This window comes from Plectropomus leopardus, chromosome 7 (assembly GCF_026936395.1).
Source record: "Plectropomus leopardus strain MGB_pleo_1.0 chromosome 7, ASM2693639v1, whole genome shotgun sequence".
NCBI lineage: Eukaryota > Metazoa > Chordata > Actinopteri > Perciformes > Serranidae > Plectropomus > Plectropomus leopardus.
The window spans coordinates 10581046-10600609 of NC_142182.1; the positions used below are offsets into that span (position 1 = coordinate 10581046).

The following is a 19564-nucleotide window of genomic DNA, read 5'->3' on the forward strand; positions in this document are numbered from 1 at the left end:
CAGACAACCTGCCTCTTAAATTTGCTGCATACTATTCTAATATTTTCCATTTAACTGCTCGACAGAAACTATCTGTCACTTGGCTTTTCATTTTTCCAGTCTCCACTTTTTAACTGGGGTCTTCAGGCAGACATAAATTGGTGCAGTTATGTATCAAAAAGAATCACATTAAAAGTGATGGACTGTGCATTTTCTGTAGCCATATTCCACAGTTGCATAATATTGACACAATAGTATAAGAAAGCAGTGTGACACAGTAAAGAGATGACAGCAATTAGCAAGCTACCTGGTGGATACACTTGCTAGCTTGTTCTGCTGATGGTAGCATCCACTTACACACACATTTAATAGTCATAAGAAGGAGATATCTGACAAAACACAGGGTATTGTATTTTTTCACCATTCTGTTGCTGCTCCCTGCTGTTCACTTTGTGCCCAGTGCTTTGCTTCTCCGTTTCCTCTGTGCCTCTTTAGCATAATGAGTAACAAACACTCTCAGCATTCGGACCACTTGTGTTGGAGAGGTGTTAGCATGTGAGACTCACACACACAAAAAGCTCACCCACAAGCGGATGTAACCAACAATTTCAAGTTTTAGTTAAAAGGATGTTTAAGTCTTAAAGGGGAACGGCACCTAAATTAAGAATTCCAATATGTTATTTTCACTGGCCAAGGAAAGTTCAGCATGCCCTACTCTCTCTTAAAGCAAGAAACCAGAATAGTAAGTCTTAAACTTGTGATGTCATAGGGTTTAAAGTCTGAAGCTGCTCCATAGACAATTAATGGGAGACAGAATATTTCTGGGTTTTTTTATACCCATATAAGCTTTTTACTTTTGCAATTTTCTCTGAAACAGAATATGTACCCATATACTCAGAATATTCCCCTGGCTGCTCTCAGTGTTATCTGTAACATCTTTAACAATTCAGTGTCTCTGGAGCAGCTCCAGACTATACTTGATGACATCACAAATTTAAGTTTTAGCACTCTAGTTTTTGGACTTGGGAGAGTTGTTCATATTAAATGAAGCAACTCCTGTCAGCCAGTTCATACTATGAACTTGAGCTGCACTGATTCCTTCACACACATCATATGCCACTCTCCGTGTCACTACAAAACAAACCCTCCCACTTCAGCCGTCTATTTATGCTGCAAAAATGTCTCAGCAGCAACCTTTGCCTTGTCAATGTTGCTGCTGTTCTGTTGCCTGCATCAACCTTCGGCTAGGGAGGCAAGATATTTAATCATCACTTTCAAATATCTAATGTAAACATATCTCACTGTGACTTCATCACAGAGTGATGAAGCTGTAGTCTAGATGCCAAACTAAAACTATGTTCTGTTGTTCAAATAAACATTTCAAACATCACTTGTCTTAATTAAGTAATATATTTGGACAGTCATTGATGAGTGGTTCCCAACTGGTTCAACCACAAGGTCCAGATTTTTTCCTTAGTCATAATTTCAAGCTTTACACAGATAAATTATCAATATTCAGTTTCATTTCACATAATGTGAACAACACGAGGGCTTAGAACACAATGAAATTAACCATATTGCAAGAAAAAAGTGCAATAGCTTAAAATAAATAAATAAATAAATGAATAAATATCACTGCAACAAAAAAAGTGCATATCATTTCTTCATGTTCAGTGACACTGAAAAGGCACAATAGGTTAACAGACCAAATAATACCAAGAGCAGGGCAATGAAACAGAATCTGAACAGCAGGAAACCACACTTCAAATTAAAAGCCCTGTTCCAGAAATCAAAAATAAGGGGTGTTTTTTACAAACTTGACATTTTTGGGATTCACATGATTGTGACTTGTGATGATGCTCAGCTGAAAACAATTTACAGCACTACTGCATGTGTGTGCATGGCATGTACAGTGAGTGTAATGTAATGTGAAAGAGGGATTTGCTGAGTAAGGCTTTTCTGAATAAAGAGAGAGCATATATCTCAGCCTACATAGCTGTGTGTGTGTGTGTGTGTGTGTGTGTGTGTGTGTGTGTGTGTGTGTGTGTGTGTGTGTGGGCGTGGGCGTGCGTGCGTGCATGTGTCTGACATAAAGTGTGTGAAGGTGAGAGTGGAGAGCATTCCAATAACCAGAGTGGAGCTGTTATTAGATTTGGATCCCTGCGCTCTTTATTAAACCTCAGTTCAATTCAGTGTAATAGAGAGAGAGCAGAGTTGCATCTTTATGAAACAAGGGAGACACAATCAGAGACACTAACACTTGCCTACACACACACACACACACACACACACACACACACACACAAACAAAGGGGAATAACTATGTACAGGCGAGCACCAGGGATGGTCACCAGGACCTTTAGTACATAAGCAGGAGAATACATGCTAAAGCCTCCTACAGACTGTCAGATTTGATCAATCTTATAAGTTTAGTGCAAGCTACACTCTGCAACATGGATCTATTAAACTTGGGTACGACATCAAGTTTGATGTATACAGACTGTACGATGACATCTGAATCGCAGGCTATAACAAACGTCCATCTGCATCATTTCATGTTGCATTTTTATTGGCTAGTAGAAGTAAGTCATAACAGCAGTCACACAGTAAGATGGTCATCCCAAATTTCTGAGACTATCAGAATTTTATACCGGACTGTCTTTGATTGCAAGACCATAACAGCGACCATCCTTAAACCTCTCTCACTGAGCAACATAGGACGGACGATAAGATATCACCACGTTTCTTTCTCAATGAACATCTTTTGTTTGGGACAGCCCAAAATCACACGATGTATACTGGGACTCTAAAGGGGGAACAGTGGACACGTGGAACTATATAGTTTGGGTAATACATAGCAAACCAGGCTACAATTAAAGAAACAGGGGGGAAGAATACGTAAATTAGGTTTAATGATGGGAACAGAGGTGGACACTGAATAGGAGAAGTAGAGGTGACTCACAATTAAGCAGGTGATGTGGAAAAGGGTGAGTGGGCCCCAGGGTACAAACAAGACTGAATGAAGTAGAGTGCCAATAAATAAGAAGGAAGAGGGATAATCACACGCTCTGAGTCAAATGTGTGCTGTGGTTTGCTGCATGTTCGTCCTCGCAGGACTTCTTTTGCTTAGAAGAGGGCGAGGGAGTGGTGCAGTCTCTGGCTCATCAGTATTCAACTGAGAGAGTTGGAGGAGAGAGAGAGGGAGAGCTTGAAAGAAATAAAGACTTGACAAGTTCAAGAAAAAAAAATAAAAAAATGCGGAAACAATGAGAAATGGCTTTTTGTGAATGACAGCTGAGACAGAAGAAGGAGTGGAGCAAAGGAAGACGACTACAGAAAAAAAAGGAAAAACGAGGAGGGCGGGAGTGTTGTAAATTATAGTGGGAGGAGGCGGAGGAAGAGAGCAGGGAGGAAAACTCCAAGGCTGACTCAGAGGGATCCCTCTTCTCTTCTCATCTCATCTCCTCCCACCCTCCCTCCCAGGCTTGAGGGGAGCTACATGACATTCCTCTTCTTTCATTCTCACTTGCTTTTTATTCCATTTCTCAGTCTTTCTCTCCTTCTGTGTCAACCCTCAGGTAGAGACAAAAATAGAACAGGCTACCTAATAGTTACCCTCTGTCTTAGCTTCTTTTTTCCCTACTCCAGGGCAATATCACAAACAAGTCTGGCTCTGATGGCAGAGAAATAGGAACAAACTACATTAAAAGGGAAAGTTCACCCCAAAGTCAAAAATACATATTTCCCCTTTACGTCAAGAAGTCAAATTTGCACATTTTTTGTCTTACCTGTATTGCTATTTATCAGTCCAGATTACTTTGGCATAAGTTGACAAGTGTTGGAGATATCAGCCATAGAGATGTCTGCCTTCTCTTAAATACAATGGAACGAGAAGGCACTCAGCTTGTGGAGCTCAAAGTGCCAAAAAAAAAAAAAAAACATTTGAAAAGTCAACAGTAATGTCTTTTTACAGGAATCATGACCCAGTTATGCAAGATAAATCTACATTCTACCAAACACAGGTATCAGCGTGGAAAAGGAAGTGTGCATCTACTGCTAGATCATCTTGCACAACGGAGCGAGCTACAGTTACAGCTCAGCTGAGGAGGACGCCGTTAATGTTAGTGCATTGTGCCATGTCACAAGCTCAAGCCTCTCATCCATGAGTAGGCTGGGGGTGATCAAATATTATGACTTTTTTAAGAAATACCTAGATATTGACATTGCAATTATATTGTAGGATTGACTATTTGCGCATTCACAATGCATTTTTGATAATCATTAGTATTGTGGTCATCATGACCAAGAATGTACAGTCTAATAAAATTACATCACTTTCCTATAATTACAGGGAAACCAACACTGATATTACAATATCAAAATCCATGACAATATCAAGTCTCATAACACAATATCTATATATTACTGAAATAACTGCCATGTCCTAAAGAGCAGATTCACGCCTCCTTTTACGCACTGATAGAGTTTATGGATGCAGTTCAGTAGAAAGAAAATAGTTCCTAAATGAAACTGCTCACAACAAGGTCTGTGGATTATCTTGAGTAAGCAGGTCGTGATATCTGGAAAGAGACATTGCTGCTGAGTTTTTCAAATGTATATTTTGGCACTTTGAGCACCACATACTATCCAGTTTCATTATATTCATGAGAAGGCAGACATCTCTACGGTTGATCCAACACTCTGCAACACACACCAAAACAATATAGATTGATAAATAGCTCCACAGGTAAGAGAAAACTTTCTAGTTTTGTTTTTGGGGTGAACTTTCCCTTTAAAGACAAAGGTGAGCAAACAAGAAAATCAACATTAAAACATTGACACAGACTGATATGATTGAGTCATATCCAGATATTATCACCTGGTCAAGTGACCAGCGTGGGACAAAAATAGCGGAGTTCTCCATCAGTGTATGCCAATGATTGATTAGCTGTAGACCAACCATTGATTGTCTGTTGATTGTTAATAGATCAGTAATAGATTGTTTGTTGTTGAGTCATTAATCACACACCTAATCGTTTGATTGACGAGTCAGGGTGTCACATGAATGATGGTATTTATGCCATGATAAATGAACATGCTGTAATTAGCTGACTGGCGCCCATGCTCCAGCCTCTGTTATATTACATGACAAGAACGCCTGTTGTTGACGGAAATTACATGTAGCTGCATGGGAGGATTGGGCTGGCGAGTGGTCATGGGGCTGAATTCAAGGCCATAAATAACAAGGATAATCTCCAAGGAAACTGAGTCTGTTCTTGTTTGATTGTTTTTCATCACAGGGAGACACTGCATGCATTCGGAAAGAGAGCTCAACAGGAAGAGGTCAAGACACAAGGATTTTAAAAATTTGCTAAAAGCTACTCTAGCTGACATCACTGGGTAAGGACATGACCTTTACATGCACATTTTCACACCCACGACTGCAAAGTAGGTTGTCACTGAGTAGGACAGAAAACGCCTGTTGTTAACAACCATCTGGAGTCACTCAGTCAGTTCAGCCTTGCCCTCGCCATGCCCAACACCAACAGTGTGTGTCTCACTGTACATGATAGAGTGATTGTAAATCAAAAGCATATCTGTGTTTCTGTTTAGTATGTATCCGCTTCAGTCAATGGCTCCTGTTTATGCAGCAGTGTTCCTGTTCATGTTTATTCATGTACTGATTAACTCTGCAACTGCTGTTTGTGCCGTGTTTCCAATTAGCATTTTGTGTGGGGCTACATCTCAGTAAATTACATGTACGTTAGGCAAGCATGGCTTTTAATTTCAACGAGGAGGTAAGTGAGGGATGATCCTGTGAGCTAGGGTGCACCGTATGGGCATGTTTGGGGGGAAAAAAACAAAAAACAAAGAGGATGAGAGTGTAATAGCAGAACAGGTGGTGTGTTCAGCAGGGAGCAGGTAGGTGCGTGGGCGGGACTTTGCACCCCACTGCTGTTCTGATTGGACAGCTAGAAGGTTAGCTGTGACATCAATGTCCTTGCCTTGGGCTTGTGACCCTGTCCAGTATCAATAACACACACATACACACACAGCGTGGAACATTATGAATGACCAACGAGTGAAATCTGTTAATAAACTGACTAGCCTCAGGTCCATACTGTGATGATATTAATTTCTCCTGGGAAACATGTGACACACACTATCAACCTCTCGTCCCCAACACACTCCTCAAATGCCTCCATGCAGACTGCACTGTGCTATTAAAACATCTTTGTTGCCTCTCAGGGGTTCCTCTTGGGGGCTGGCAACATACTATCAAGAGATATGTTTGAAATTTAATTTGATAGTGTACATTTTCATTCTATTGTCTGTAAACTTTTCACATCTATGTATCGTAACTAAGAAGAGCAAAACATTTGCCTTAGAAGGGCCAGCTAGCAGGCAGTAAACACTTCTGGCCAGCAATAATGTGAAGACACCTTTAGGAAATAGCTCACAAATATAATTTGTGTAAGAATAGTTCTATCATCATTTTAGCATTAAGGAGGTTTTTTGAGGAACACCATTCCCACGATTCTAACTAAAGGAAAGAGAGTTACTATATAATTTAACAGGGCATGTGGCTGCACTGCACTCTGTGGAGTTTTTCCTGCCCAGTATCTGAGTAAGAACATCTTTGTAATCATGGGAATTGTGTTGAATTCTAGTTTTTTCTTCTTTCTTTCTTATTTTTTTTATCTCAAGTGACAAAGGCAAACAAAGTCTGACAATCAATATATTTAAAAAAATACTACTTGAGAAAGAGATCCGATCTGATAGAGTACTTATAAAAGGATTTGACCATTATCTAAATCACATCTAGAGTACCATTCCTTGGCAGAGAAAAAAACAGCCCAGTCACCAGGATAAGATGTTGGCAATGAACATTTCGGAAAACCAAGGATATGTCACATTTGTACATTTGTGCGGTATCGTAACATCTATAAAGTGACCTAGTTCAGTTTACATGTGAGCTAAATTTGAGGGATGACAGATGGTGTGACACCTAAGCAAAATGGCTGCCAAGCAGCACACCACTTCTCGAGACCAAAAACGGAGAGAAAAAAAAAAGTCTTACCTTCAACAACACATCAGGACATTCCCAGCTGATTTTTTTGCACAAAAAAAGAAATTATTTTTTTACATTTCCAGGAATGTTAGTGGTGACCGAACAGGTCATTTTAAACCAAAACATGTTTTCCTAACCCTAAATATGTGTTTTTTTGTGCCAAAACCTAAGCACACATTAACCCCAGTTTTGTCATACCATAAAATTGAAATTTGTAACATAAAGTTTTATCACATCAGCTACCCATGAACCATTTGAATAAAAATTTGACATAATTCTGGTTTTAAGAAAAGTATAATGCCAACATTTATTATGTCTTTGGAGTTGAAATATAAAATTTAATTCACCTTTAGCGTATGGTGTTAATAAGTCAACTCTGAATGTCCATTTCCACAATTTTTGTGGTTTCATAGTGCCATCATTAAAATCATATCAAAGAGCCACAGCCAAAGCCACAAGTGTTACTAGGCGAGTTTTCATTAACCCTCAAATCGCGCAAATTGAAATTGCGAATACAAAACAGAAAAATCACTCAGTGGAAACGCTGTCATCTCACGATTGTGTTTGATTGAAATTTCAAATATATCGCTTAATTTTTTGCGCAAATCTGTAATGGAAACCAAGCTACAGTCTCTTGACAAATGGCAGGATGGTTTCCACATGCAAACAATTGCACATGCTGATAGACCAGCAGGCGCTTTCTTTAGAGACACCAATGTATCAAAACACTACAAATATTTGGTAGCCACACTCCTAAGTGCTGTCACACTATACAGTACATTTTAATTAATTAAATACACTGATATGAGCTCAAAGGTTGCATAGTTAAGGTAAGTGAAATATTGTGCAAGTAAATGAGTGGAAGACACTGAAACTGCTGGAGAATGTTTACTCCAAAATACATTATAAAAAAAACACCAAACCTTAACAAGCATAGTTTATATCTGCTTCCCATGCAAAATATATGTATATTGTGTATGTGCATATATGTGAACACAGTAGGTATATGGGACATAGAAAGATAGAAAGAGACAGGCAAACAGAACAAGGGCACATAGAGACAGAGAGACATTTCTTCCATATGTGCCTCGGATATTAGGACAGCTGGTTGCTGAATACTTGAAGGATGCTGTTTATCTAACTTGTGGGAGGCAATTACTTACACAGTGCTGCACAAAGACAAACACACACAAAGGCAAGCACACAGACAGACATACACTTGCACATTGACACACGAGCATGCATCACATACACACTTCACTATGCAGACAACAATGAAGAGATGCTCATACTTGCGCGCACGCACACGCGCACACACGCACACACGCAGTAGACTACATGTTACTACCAGACTGAAAGAAAGTGTAATTAATTCAACCCAAGCTCACTGTGGGAAGCCAACAATAATATTTAGTCTAAATTCAACACTTGGTACGCAGGCTTTCATCTAACCTGATTTGAAAGTAGCAGATAAAAAGATAAAATGGAAGAATATTTCCAAAAATCAAAGAAGAAATATGCAGGTAAAATATGTTATTTAGAACCAAATGGATTTTTGAAAATAACTAGAGGCATAGTTGGATCAGTTTTATTTCTGTCTTGAAATCACATGTCTGAGCTGTAATGCGCTTAGCACCTGTTGCTTGGTAACGGACAGATGCATATGCATTTTAGTCTTAACAACAGCAAGCTTTGTGATCAAAAACATAATTCATTGTGCAGCCCTTCATTTGTATAATATACTGGTTTTGGCCTTGTTCAAAACACATCAGTGCACATATATATGTGTCTGTTGTTGGAGAGAATAAAGTACATGAGCATACCCTCAGACAGTGTGCGCAACAGAAAGCTTTTGCAGACGTATAACATGTGATCAGTATACCAGCATTAGCAAATGGCTGAGCTACTGTCTGTGTTCCCAGAGATCATAACAACAGTAATAGCTGCTTTCTGAGCTTGTGTGGAGCTAAAACTGGAATAATCTATTAAAACCCAGTATGTGAGTGTGTTTGTGTCAGTATAGCTGGTTCAGGTATCCTCCACTGCCCATAGCAGCGTTAATATTCTGCACACACTGGGTGCGGCCAAACCCCATTAATCATGTTTGTGAATGTCTAATCTCAACGTTACTTGCGCTGGTTTCATTTTCATGGCTGTCTGCAAGATTTATAATGGCGTTTGGAGAAGGTGTATGTGGTGAGTGTGTGTATGTGTGAGATGTAATACATTGTTACGGAAGCGTGCTCTTAAACGTGTCACCTTGTTGAGGAGAAGAATGTCCTGAACGTGCAGTTAATGCTCCCAGCGGGGGAACCAGCATGATGATACGCACATCTCTTCCTTTGAATATGTTGCTGTGTGTTACTTTTACACTTGCAATTGTGTGTGAATGTGTATGGGGTCACAAAAGTGTGCAAAAAACCATGGTGCTTGTAAGTGGCCTTTCGAGAGATGTCCATCCAGATGATGAGATCAGATTACATCAAATGAAGGGAAAGAGCGGAAACAAACACAGGGGTGAGCAGGGGAATGAGTATAGAGAGGGGGGGTGGGCCAGGGCAACCTGTTAATGGAGTCTACCAAAGGGATCATCAAACACACAAACACACACACACGCACACACAACTGGGACTGGATACACACATACACACAGAATGACCACAAAATCTCATAATCTTGGACACACCCATTTCTTTGAACCACCATCAAGGACATAAGCACACTCACACACTCACTTATGTCCTCTTTGGGGGCGCCCAGCCCAACATCCTAACTTTGAGGCCACTCAATTTTTAAACGGAATACAAATTTAATAATGAAATCTAATTGGGGATTGGGGCTTTGGACCCCAAAGGCAACGGTGTCCCAAATGCACTGGCATGTGAGCTGATGAAAGTCCCCAATATGGACATTAGTAAGGACACACAAACACCATGATACCAAGTGCATGCTAGTTTTGTGGGCCAGTGGCAGTCAGTGAGTGAGGAAGGACAAACAGATCTCATTACTTGAGACTAAGAGTCTGCTTGAAGAGCTGGATGTGGATGACCCTGCTAAATGGCGGACAGCGGGGCTGTTTGTCTAGACGAATGCTGTCTAGAGACATTGATCTCAGACAGCAGACCAATGGACTGACAATCACTGAATAAAGACTGGGAGTTTTTCCAAGCTGTTCTTCATAGCAGAGGAGAAACTAGTTACACGTGCTCATGGGAACTGAAGCTTTGATTCAGTCCTTGAATCTGAACAAATATTTACTCTACATCTACTGTTGTTCAGGGGTGCTGTGCAGTATGTGCATCAGTGCCAGTCTACATGAAAGCGAAGGATGACAATGTGAATCACGTGACAATTTTTAGAAGTCTTCCTTCCACTTGCACCAGATTCACACTGGATAAGGAAGCAACAGGTGACGGCATCCTTGCCGAACTGCAGTGTTTTTTGTGCTTGTGGACTTCATACTGGCAGTATAGTGGCTGTGACGTTTCTGCACGGCTGCCTACTGCTATGAGGTCTATATTTCTACATTTATTATCACAAATTCCACTCATTTATGAAGTTGTGCAAGCTCGTGCATTGTCAACAACACAGTCCTGCGAATATTTCACAATAAAATGCCTTATGTCAACAACTAATGGGATTCTGTCAACAGAGACATTTTCAGGGGGCTTTTATTTTGAAAGATAACCAGGGAAGTTTGAGTAAAATCAATATATTTGTATATCTTCATCTCTGTAACAGATAAAGACATACAATCTGTAATAAAGGGTGGTATAGAGTCAATATAATTATCAAAATGTGCCGCAGCTGAGACGCACCTGACAAGCTTTACGCATGCAGGCAGTGTGGCTGCTCTGACTTGTTAAAATGTGCGCCGAAAAACCCAACAGGTTTGGCGACGCTCACGCTCTGCTTCCGTGTCTAGTGTGAACCAGGTGTTACATATCTCAGTCTCACAGATTCTTTTTTTCTGTTGGTTTACACTGTAGATCAAAGTTGAGAACTTGAAAATAAGCCTAAAGATTCTCAGTTATAATCTTTGGGCTTCTGTTTTAAGTCAAAACTTAAAACAGAAGCCTGCAACATCCACATTATTTATTTGTGGCAGCAAAACTTGAAACATTTGTGTCATTAATGATTAAAAGTTTTAACCACTTTGTCATCCTTCTTTTGAAATAAAAAAAAAAAAAATTACCTTCATGATCATCATCATCATCATCATCATCATCATCATCATCATCATCATCATCAATGCCATTGGCATAATCTTCATTGTCTTCATTATACGGGATGTCAGCTATAAGACATCACATGAATTAATACATAACTGACAAAAAGGTAGTGTCATTTTTAAATTATAATCTAAATACTTTATTACTGTGAACGGCAAACAGATTCATTACTCACAATATTCAAACCTAACCACAAATATTTGTTGTCTACAGCGAAGTAACTAGCCATATATAACCACAACATATACTACTTCATGTTACTGCTATGCTGATGACAAAAGATTTGAGAGAGCACAGAACACAGTTGGGTGCTAATCAGTCTGCAAGTCCATTTTTGAGAGGTCAAGGGAAGACAGAATCAAAACTGTTAAAGCGGATTTTAAAAGAAAAATGTGTAATGTGTAACTAAATTTGAACCCGCAATGAGGATTCTCACAGGTAATGATCAAAGCGATTCGCTCACGTTTGGCGGTCTGAATCCCCTGACCAAGATGGCTGAATAGAATGTCCACCCTTTGGACATTTGGACAGAGGCCTTAGAGTCAGGTACTGACGTGTTCACCATCATGACGTCAACTCTGCAAGGGTGTGAGATGGCACAGCAGCTAACAGACAGACCTTGAGTCTTTCACTCGTTGCTGTGAAAACACCCACAATCATGTACATCATGATGACTGCAGCACTTGCCCAGATAACCTTTTAATACAGTAATTGTTTCACACACTTGTAATAAGTGTTTTGTTTTCTTAGTCAGAAGTTGAAAAACTACAATGTCATGTCTTCATTGCAATAAATTGTGGGTTATTTACTCAGCAAAGTCTGGTGAAGTCTGCACCCCAAGCCGACTCTGTGGAAGTCTGCTGAAAGTCTGCTTGAGGCACCTTGTGGACTGGATGAATTCTGGATTTGGACAGCCTTCAGCACTCGCAGACTTCCCGGGAGTCTGTAGGTTAAGTGAAGTCTGGATATTCTGACTAAGCCAAATTCAAAGCCAGAGCAGAGTGGCATCTGTTCAATTCGACCTGAAAGTGAAGGGTCCTCTTGTTAGACCCTTCCTTTGATTTTCAAAATTATCACCATTTTCGCAGTTATTTTATTGAGTCAATTTTGAAGAAGCCACTTGCCATGTATCATAATGACTATGTTAACTAATGTGATATCCTGAACAACATAAAGGGTTTTCTTATTTCTTCTACAAAGTTTTCTACGAATAATTTTAACTGAGAAAAATATTTGAAAAGTATAAGAAAAACATTTATGTATTGGGCTAATTGTCAGCTCTGTGCTGAATGCTGCCCTAAGAAATCTAAAGTGCCTAATATGGGGTGGTTGGGTTTACTGTGATCTGATCCAACTCTATGTGAGGTTAAAGAATTAATCTCAGAGAAAAAACGTGCTGCTCACAATAATATTTTCTTTGTCTCATCAGAAATAAATCAGCATGTATTTGGATATTTGGAGATGTTTTATTCCAATCTGTCTCGTCTAACATAAGGGGATCAGTTGGGATTGCCAGAATTTGACTAAACTCAAATTTAAAGTAAGGGTCAACGCAGTTTCAATTTTTCCAAAGCTGCCAAAACAGCTAGAGATTCAAAAACAAGGATATGGATGATCTGGATTGCTGGCTCAAATCTGATTTTCTCTACAAGTCTGTGCACTCTCGTAGGTTGACCTGCAAGATGAGTATCGCTCAGAATTCTGATTTTGCTCTCTCAAACCTTTTGTCGTCAACATACCTCCATACTGCTACAACCACTACACAAAATTTCTCCTAATTCCTAAAGAATCTTAACAGGAAATAAAACACAGGAGTTTTCAGTTATAGTTGGCTACTGTACACTGCAAGAAAACAGTTTGTTTAAAAAGCATTAAATAATTGAGGAAGACCCTTCAGTTTACCTAAAATGGGGTTTAAAATTTGAAAGCAGCTGCAAAATGAGGCTGGTTAAACGTCTTGCTCTCATTAAATTTTAAAACATGTTCCACTCAAATTGTGATGAATATCTTGCAGGAAGCAGAAACCAACTAATAATCACGATAGCTAGACTTTTTTTTTATAAGTTTTGCAATAATGCTCTACTCTATTTACCATCTGAGTCCAGAAAGTCATCCGCCACTACAAAAAAGTAGACAAGAAATCATCATATTGCGCAATTCTTACAATTTTATGAATCTTGAATTAAAAATGGCTTAGTTATCAACACACTTGACCAAGAATGTGCTACAGTCTACTGCTCATAAGTAAAGTATGTCTCCCATTAGAAAGAAATCAATTGCCTTCATTAAACTTCACAGTGTGACACATCTTTCCCTGTACAATATTACTTGCCTCAACAGACCACAAGTCTGTCCTTTATACAGGGGAGCTAGACAATTATGCCAATATTTACACATGTAAGTATGGACGCTAACACACGTTACACACACACAGATGGTCACAAACAAACACAGACATTTAGCGAGATTTACCTAGTCTGATCTCATCATAAAGATGCTCCTCTGCTTCAGCTGGTGATTAACAAAAGTGTAAGGACATTAACAGGAAGACAGAGATGAGTGTATTAGTGACTCTCTTTGTGAGTGTGGGTTTGTGTGTGTGTGCGTGCGTGTTTGGGGCATGGGTAAAAAGGCCAATTATCTAACTATAACTGAATCATCAAAATATTTGTATTCAGAATTGGTACCAAAGTTAATGTCAGGATACAAACAATTCTGTTGATATTTACCTTCCATACATGCACACGCACACATGTAAACTAGTCCTGGGGCTAATCAAAATCCCTGAAAGTCTAGACATTTTTTATTTGTTTGTCACCTCAATCAGGAAGATGAGACAGGAAAAGATAATGAAATAAATCCTCCTATCATTTCTCCTCTCCTTCACTTGTCTTACCTCCTCTTGTCCTCCATTGCAAATGAGCCCTATTACTATTAGCAACTCATCCATTTATGAATGCAGATTAGATGAAATGCATTATGTATCAAACCAAGGGTCATCCATCCCTAAAGGAAGTGGTTTCTCAGACCTGGCCTCTCTGTGCACCAGGAGGACTGGTCACCTCTGCTAGGACTGCATGCTAGGATTGCTGCACTACACAGAATTTGGTTACCAAAACAAACCTATTACAAAGAACCAGAATTGCCTTTAAGATGTTCAACAACCAGTTGACATCAATGATGTCTTTCTCGGTTTACATCTCAGGACTCAAAAAGCATAGTGACTGCAACACAGTAATGGTTATGATGGTCAGTGTTGCATAACACAGCCAGATGGTTTACTTGGCTGGGCCATGGTGCTGGCAGCCATGCGACTGTAAGCTTGTTTCCTGCATGGCCAACATGAAAGAACGGCAAAACACTGTGTGTTCACATTAGTGGCAGGGTTATGGATTCAGCTGCACCGACAGAAAAGCCAGTGACAGCAGATCCATTCACTAGATGGAGGCATACTGGCTGCTGTTGAGTCATCACATTTCCGATAACATTTGTGTCAACATCAGTATGCATCACCGTTTCAGACAATGCTGTATCATTTGGTTTGGTTCAGCAAAAACACAAGTCTGAATTGTCAAATCTGAACCATATATCATCTGTTTTAGTAATTCCTGTGTAAATGACAGACACAATACTACAAAGACGAGGAATTAAATCATACAGGCGGAGGTCCGTCGGTGAATGTTTTCTACGGTCAGAAAAGCTGGAAGACAAAACAAACATCTAGGAAGGGGTGGGAATACTTCAGTATGTATCCAGGCAGTGAGAAGGGGTCTTGTCAGTTGGTTTAGAGTAATGCTTGTTTGCCACTGAATGTTTCTGAGAAAGAGGGAGAGAGAGAGAGATAAGGGTGTTTCTGTATGTGTATGTTGTGGTTGTTTGCACAAAATCCAAATTGAAATTGCAAATTGATCCTTAATCTGTACTTCCTGTGCCTCTGTAGATCTGAGAGGAACATGTGAGGTCTCAGCATGAGTGTGGCTGCGCGCTCTCTCTCCGGCCTTTCTGAGGACATGAGGGAACTGTTTCCATTAAGCTAATGTGGATTTGATCCATGGTGATGTATGTGAAGTGGCAGGATGTAGGGTGTGGGGTCAATGTGGAGCTGGGTGTCTGTGGACAGGTGATAAGAGGAGGGAGAAAAGCGGTTATACGTTTGGGGGGAAGCACTCTCAGAGAGGAAGAAGGACACAGTGTGTGTATGCATACCAACAACCAACGGCACACGGGACCTGTTTGAATTTGCATGCCCTCTCCTTGAAGTAATCTCAGATTCATACTGAGATTGTACACATATCTCAAGTGGATTCAAACAGGGCCAGGGACTACTTGCTACACTGTAGGTGTAGGGTTGATACAGGGTGAGAAGAATATTATGGAGTTTACCTTCTACGTCATTACAGTCATAGTCTTGAGTGAGGCATGAATGGAGACAAAAGCACACACACAAACACATGAAAGCGAAGCCACTGCCCCTCTGTGTAAAGCAGAAAACAGCACATTTACAAAGTGGATGAAATGATAATTCACAATGTCAAGCTCATACGACACTGTAATGACTTCCAGGTTGAGCGATTACATAACTGCTTTGCAGCCAAAACCATAGTGAAGTAATGGTGTGCTTTGCATCAGAGAAGTATGAGAGCATAGGAATGTCTGCTCTTGACAGTCAGGAGAGCCACATGTAGCCGTGAACTCTCCAGGATATCCGAAATGTAACTAGTCGCGATGAAATTCACAATATTAACACCGGTAGTGCCAAGAACTAGTGGTTACAGTGTTAGAGACTAAAACACAAACACACAGATAATACCAGACAGCCTACCTTTGACTCTCTCTCCACGGTTAAGCTGGATCTCTCCTTCCCCCTGTGGCGTGTAGGGCTTGACCACGATGAAGGTACGTCCCGGGACAGCACTGTAGAGTTTCCGTTTGGGCCCGCGGGGGCCCGTCAGTGCTGGAGGCGTGTGATGAGGGGGGCTTGGGTCTCGTTGCACTGAGCCAGGGCTGTAAACAAACACATATGTTACTGTGGTGATTCCAGGGAGCTGATAACTGAAGCCTGTGGTCACCGACATGGTTGTCAGCGGGACGGCAACCTGGTGACACCCCCTGGTTGTTACGCTGGCCAGGGAGGGATTCATAAACAAGTCCAAGTGCCTGCCGATCAACAGTCAGTGTTCCATGGGAGAGTCATGAGAGGAGAGTACACTCCTCCCAACCACTCTCTCCCCCTCCTCCTCTTCTTATTCCCTCTCTTCCTTCTTTAATAGCACAGACCAGATCCTTTTTGCTCCCTTTTACCCTCTCCTTCTATCTCTCCCCTCTCCCCCGCATCCTAACCGAGGTAGAAGCAGAAATGTTTAACGATAAGAGGGACTACACTATATCCTTCTCTGTTTGGGTCTGTCAGATCCGTCTGAAAGCCCCCCTTAGGCAAACACATCCTGAGTTGGGGCTCCAGAAGAAGCCCCCTACAGAGAGGGACAGAGATCCCTGTGTGTCCCCTGGTCCAGCTGCTCCAGGCTGGGTTACAGATCCTGCCTCGTCCTTGGGTCCTGGTACTCCTGCTGTGGAGGAGAGGCTGGGTCTGCTCCCCGACTCCCGCTCCTTCTCCTGGGAGTCCCGCCGCGTCTGCCTCTCCTCTCCCCTCCACCCCTCACACACACACGCTCGCTCACACACACTCTCACACACTCTGGCAATGCCGCTGCTTCTGCTGCTGCTACTGCTGCTGCGCTCCGTGGCTCCCCTCCCCTTTGACGACTCGCTCACACTCATACACCACGAGCCCTCTATGTGCATTCTAGCCGTGCGCACAGGCACATACACAGACAGCCCCCTCCACTCCTGCTAACATTGCACCTCCACTAGCATGGCATACGCCAGCGCCAGCATGGTGCTAACACATCGCTGACACTCACATACACACACCAGTCCCAGAGCACGATTGATCTCCTCCTGCCTGTCTGCCTGCAAGCGTGCATGCGCCATGGCTCCCTGAGGCAGGCTGTGAGAGTATGTATGTGTGTGTGTGTGTGTGTGCGTGTGTCTATGTGTGTGTGTGCTTGTGTGCAGTGGGGCGGGGGGCAAAAAGCTCCAGCCCATTTGTTTTAATTGTTGCTCCTCCCTCTTTCCCTTTGCCTTGAATCCCCTCCGTCTTTCTCTCATTCTCTCGCTTCCATTTCACCCTCTTATCCCTCTCCTTCTCAACATTTCTTCGCATTGCATCTTCACGCTCTCTCTCTTTTTCTCTCTCTCTCTCTCTCTCTGGCGGTGAATTCTAATACAGCAACAGCAGAGCTCCGCCTAGTCTTCATTCATCACTACTTTGCCACCACCGTTTAAGTTGCATTCAGCATTATTTTGCTGCTTGTGTTGTCAAAGCTTTCTCTCAACATACACAGAAAAATTACGTTAAATATATATATATCTAAACTGCATATATGTATTCCAATCAGGCTCTTGTGTGTAATTTGCTTAAGACTGTGTGAGTGTGTGTTACATTATAAACTCAACTCGGACTTTGATGCTATTTTCTGCAGCATTTCCTTGAAAGCCTCAATATCGCTAAACCCCTTCATCTCTGTCTATCCACCTTTCAACCTCTTTCAGTCGCTTGCCATTCCTCCTCCGGCACGTTGTATCAGTCACTTTATAGCTGTCATTCTTTTATTCACATGATTCGAGCCTCATGTGCCCTTTCCCCTTCTTTCTCTATTCTTCTGTCTTCTTCTTTCCTCATTTCAAGCCTTGTTTGTCTCTTTCCTTGCCCAACTCTATTGCTTTGCTTGCTCTCCCCATCTCACACAGCCTCCCCTTCTCTGTCCCCCTCTCCATCGAAACAACGGCTCGCTGACGGCTTTCCAATTACCGCAGGGACTGAGGGGCCGGGATGGCTGCCGCATGTTAATGTCTGCGAACCGGCACTGAACATCAGCAGCACACAGCGGAGAGGAGGGAGGGCTGGAGAGGCAGGGAAATGAGGCTATGTCACAGTGACACACGGAGCCAAAAAAATTAGATCCCTTTATGGATACGATTTCAACGACTCAAATCTGCTTCCCCCACTCACACGCCTCCACCACACCGCACACCGACTGTGAGGTCATGCACACAGTTTGACCTCAGCTGTTCCCTGCAGTTGACTTGATGATGGTCGGGTTGACACATGATATTTTTGTGTCAGACAGAAGAGAGAGGGTGGAGACGGTACCTGCTCTCTTCTCATCTTTAATGACCTCTTTGTGTTTCACAGGATGACGCTTAAATTGTGCTTCGACATTTGAGATAAAAATTCTGAACGACACTCGACTGACCACAAATCCTGAATTCAAAAACATCCATGGCTGTAAAATCTGACCAGCTTGTCTTTTTATCAATTTTGTTACATTTCTGTGATCTAAGTTTTGGTCTCTTTACATATAGAATGTAAGATTGTACAATTTCTCACTTAAATGTTATTAATGTAAAATGCTCTTTAACTCTATATAGTCTACATTAGTATCATGGTCCACCCATGAGTTGTCTTTGGTAATATTCCACTTCTACATTACTACATATCATCTCTGGTTTTAATACAGTCTAATAGCCCAAGGGTCTACCAGAAAGCTTTCAACAGTCACTTGGAAATTAGACCTGATGATAGCAAAGAGCAAACTCTCCTTTGTTGTTATAGAGACCGGAAAGCTATAAAAAGAAGAAGAAGAAAAAAAACTTGTTTGCACTTAAGAAGAAAATGACAAATACTTCTTGCCTTTCCTTAGAGTTGTATGTCCTGATATTTTTGAAAATGTTTCATGCATATTTTCATTTGCATGTGTTTCTGTCAGATAGTGATATGAAATAGTATTCTGCCCAGATTTATATATCCATTTCCTGAAGCAACAAATTACCTTGGCATCGGTGTTATGATTTTAAACATGCCGCTCGCTCAACAAATTTTGCATGATGACACGATTCACTGTTTTCATATGCAAACTTGTGCTACATTCGACACAACAGCTTTTCATTTCTTGCATATTTTGTTGCATCTTTTTTCTCTTTCCTTCTCTGTCACTGTGCCTCATTATAAGTAGCTTCTACAAGACAGAGATGTAGGGATCCGTTGCGTGCTCACACACACACAAGTACACACTATATACACAAAGTTCGAATGCCATTTATCACAAAAGCTCCGTTGTTTCCTTGGACACCAAGCCTGCCTCTGTAACGATGGCAACTGTCAATAAAAGGAAAGAAAATATTGCCAACAAATGCACTGATAAGTCAATAATATGAACCT

The 19564-nt window shown here is 41.2% G+C and overlaps 1 protein-coding gene across 5 annotated transcripts in view; it reads right to left on the minus strand.

Moving 5' to 3' along the window:
• shank3a (SH3 and multiple ankyrin repeat domains 3a) overlaps positions 1–19564 on the minus strand; it is a 250840-nt gene that overhangs the window by 65315 nt on the left and 165961 nt on the right. For all 5 annotated transcript variants that reach the window (XM_088079899.1, XM_088079900.1, XM_088079901.1 and 2 more), the window contains 2 exons: positions 16106–16287; positions 15667–15690 (listed from right to left, as the gene is read on the minus strand). In XM_088079899.1, the coding sequence (XP_087936025.1) occupies positions 15667–15690; positions 16106–16287 (206 nt within the window). The remainder of the gene's footprint in view (positions 1–15666; positions 15691–16105; positions 16288–19564) is intronic.